The 3,687-nt window shown below is 40.9% G+C and overlaps 1 protein-coding gene across 1 annotated transcript; it reads right to left on the reverse strand.

The window, feature by feature from the left end:
• Positions 1 to 1,422: 1,422 nt before the first annotated feature.
• Positions 1,423 to 2,881, reverse strand: MRPS17 (mitochondrial ribosomal protein S17). Its single transcript, XM_053457344.1, has 3 exons — positions 2,819 to 2,881; positions 2,250 to 2,386; positions 1,423 to 1,995 (listed from the first exon to the last, which is right to left on the reverse strand). Exons 2-3 carry the CDS (start codon positions 2,370 to 2,372, stop codon positions 1,702 to 1,704), a joined length of 417 nt encoding a protein of 138 aa, XP_053313319.1. The 5' UTR covers positions 2,373 to 2,386; positions 2,819 to 2,881; the 3' UTR covers positions 1,423 to 1,701.
• Positions 2,882 to 3,687: the final 806 nt, after the last annotated feature.

Here is a 3,687-nt window from a genome sequence, read left to right on the forward strand (position 1 = left end):
CTTTTTTAAAGCCTTTGTGTGCCAAACTCAATTTAAAGAAGAGAATAAGATCAGTTGACAAAGTCACACTTGGGATGGAACGCCATAAACCATGGAATCAACAAGTAGGTGTCCACAGTACCGGATTCTGTCCTAAATACAAAGATGTTCATGAAAAGGTAAAAATTCAGTTGTGCTGCATCCTTCCTGTAGATACGTGGACCCCACCGACAGCGAGATAATGGTTTTATGCTATAACGTATCATTATAGTACCGTTTCAGCACTAGTAGTCAGTATTTTAGAACAGTGTGGTGGCCTTTCAGGAAGAGGTCTGAAGCAAAACATAGTGGGCTGAAGGGACCCTTCCAAGGGGCCTGTTCGGCAAATGATTTCACCTTAACATCAGGATGCGTCTCTTCTACATGTAAGTGATTACCGATCACACTAACTAAACACACCATTAAAGGGACACTCCATCCATCATATGCACTTTAATGCATTCGATAATGCATGTGGTCCCGGTCAAACACTAATGCCTGCGGACACATGGTATACTCCCTGCCAGTCAGCTCCATCACTGCCTCAACAAGCGTTCCGGGTCCAACGAGACGTATCTTGGGCAGAAGGTACTTAGATTGATTTCAAGCCGAGCAGCTAACCGACCACGGAGCGGGTGTTACATCGCAGCTCTAAAGACTCTCGTTCTTTGATGGTGATGCTGAATTGGACATTGGAGTCTGTATCACTAGTGACAATAAATAACTCCCTATGAATATTTTTACATTAAGTAGTTTGGTCAAAATACCAGAATCTGAACTACTCAATATGCACTGGGTAATTATCAACTCGTATGCAGCGTACCAAGTTGCGTATTGCAAAACCATTATTGCAGGTCTGTCGAAGCTTGGAAATCTGTACTGTAATAATCAAGCATTTGAATTAACAAGACTGTATTCTTGTTCGCTCTTTGCTGCATCCCTTTTATGTTGCAGAGAATAAAGCTTTATAAGATCCTTTATGTGTTTGTGAATATTAGTTGTAGAGAATAGTTGTAGAAAGTTATCACTCAAAAAAGTCTTTTTAATTAATCGTTAGTGGTGTATGTGCTCGCAGCAGAACATTTGCTTTTCTGTATCCTCCCCCTTCTTAAACCAGTGGCCATGTTATTTGACTTTGAGTTACATTTTCCCATAGCCCAGGCTGCTTTCATTTTTTAAATGATATCACATACAAGGAAACGTGTTCAGCTTAGATTTAAAGTGCTGGAAGGCTGGACTGTCTCTTTAAGGTGTGATGTTTGCTCATCTGCACGTACAAACCGAGTCTAGGCAGCGATACCCTTCAATCGCAACCCATTGAGTCCACAAAAAGAAGCAATGTTGCCAACCTAGCCATCCTGCTGCGAATTAATAAACCGATTTTACTACAGAAGTGAAATCTACTTTAGAAATAAGAGGCTACAGATTTATTGAGTCACAGAAACATTTATACGGTGTATGAAGTGCCATTTAACATCACTCATTTTTTGCGTGCACGGCCAAAATGCACCACGGCACACAAAACGACCACAAATTCACATCAGCGCCTTTGCACAAGCCAGCTAAAGATCGAGTACACAAAGGCTACTTCTACGGAGGCAAATAACACGAGGCTGGGTCCTGAGGCCAGTCTGCCGCTTGTAGCTTAGGTGAAACAGGTATTAAAGTCACGTGATAATGTTCTCAAGGATCCACATTCTTCTCTGCTTTTGGCTCTCCTGAAATTTCCAGATTCCCCAGTTGGTCGTTCAGCTCCGCAACATTAACTTCTGTTGGACTTTCTAGAAATTCGGTGCCCGCGCACAGCTTTCCGGTCAGAGGATCCACCACTCTGCCCACTTTGTAAACAATTTCGGCTAGCTCATGCTTCACATGCTTGGATCTCCTCTCGGGCAAAGCTTTCAGCAGCACGATATCCCCTAATGTGCATTGCTCCAGCGCGTCATGGGCAAAATAGGTTTTCCTCTTATTGTAATACTAGACAGGTCGGAAAGAAAGGAAGACAGTCATATGAAGATGAATCATAGCACCATCATTCCATTGTAAATACTCTATAGCATTCATTCCATTCAGCCTTTTCATCCAAATGTGTTATCATAATTTAAAATTGTTCAAACATATTTCCCATGATAACATAAAGCAGTTGCTGCACATCTTATTAGAATAAAGGCAGGAGGAGTATTATAACACTTATACTAGATAAGAACAAAATGGAAATTCACTACATTCACCTTTAACAAATAGCTGTCCAGCACCATCCGCGTCACTCGGACTTTTGCAGTCTTCCTCATCTTCGTCCCTATTACTTTTCCTATAACCCATTTCGCGTGGACAGCCGCACGTACCGCCGACATGTTGAAAAGAGAACCTGCGGTGAAGAGCAATATAAGTTAATCCTTCAAGTCTTAATTAGCAAGATGAAAGAAGAGCAATTCTGGGATATCATGCTGATTTGTAAGCCACATCAACTCCAAGTGAAGTCATCTCTTATTACTACATCTGCCGAATCCCACCCAAGCAAGACCTGGGGTGCAATCTTTATGTAATCACAAGAGGAATCGGTGTTAAAGCACCAAAGGAGCAACACACAAAACACAACATGCTTTCTGGAACATTAGGCTAATGTAAAGATGGGACAAGCAATATGTAAAATGCTAATACACATATTTCTGCATCATATATACACAAGATGGAATAATAAATAAATTTGGTTAATTAAGTAGATTCCCCCAATGAGTTAACTATGTATGCTATCTAATTACAGCAGCTTTGAATGCTTTGCTCCAAAACACACACTCACCTAGCTCTCAGTGTCACATGCAACCACTTCCTGTCTCCCTGACCTCTGCCAGTTCCGTGACATCATAAGACGGCGCCGTACGCTTAACTCCTTCCACGCCCGGGCGAATTGCGCGCCTGTGATTTGTCAGCGCGCCCACTAGTGGCGGTGTGTGGTTGTAGGGTTGCATCTGTGCATTCCATCCACATTGGGTCTTTAACACCAGTGAGGTATTGCGTTTGTTAGGCGCTATAAAAAGAGCTGAATTACAGCAATACAGCTTGTCATCATAGGTTAGGGACAATATAGGCTATGTTCAGCTCAGTGAATTATTATTATTACTACTACTTTCTAATAGGGTAGTAGATGAGTGGAACAGCTACCCAGTAGGAGTGGCTGCATGTATGTTATAGGGATATGGTTATCCTGAATCTAAGCGGAGACCAAAGAAGCAGACTAGGTGGGTTGAATGGCCCTCATCTGCCATAAAATTCTATGTTTATTATTATTATTATTATTATTATTATAATACTAAAATGATATATATTTTCTTTCAAAGACAGAGCTTTCTTTTGATTTTTTAGATGCATAGTCCAACATTTAATACGAAGACTACATTAATGTAATGAAACATTTCTATATTGTACATGAAAATGATCTCCAAATCAGTTCAGTTGACCAAAATACAACAAAATATATTATTGTAAGTGTCTTGAATTTGAAAAAAAAAAACAACACGCGTAGGTTTTTTCAAAAGTGGCCTGAAACCAGCCTTTTGGTTTTCTCGTGCACTCGCTTATGTGAGCCACAACTCCCATCACCATTATCATCAGATTGTCAGTGGGTGATGGGAGTTGTAATCCACAAACGCAGGTGCACGAGAAAACCAA

The sequence above is a fragment of the Spea bombifrons genome, chromosome 2 (genome assembly GCF_027358695.1).
Source record: "Spea bombifrons isolate aSpeBom1 chromosome 2, aSpeBom1.2.pri, whole genome shotgun sequence".
Taxonomy (NCBI): Eukaryota; Metazoa; Chordata; class Amphibia; order Anura; family Pelobatidae; genus Spea; species Spea bombifrons.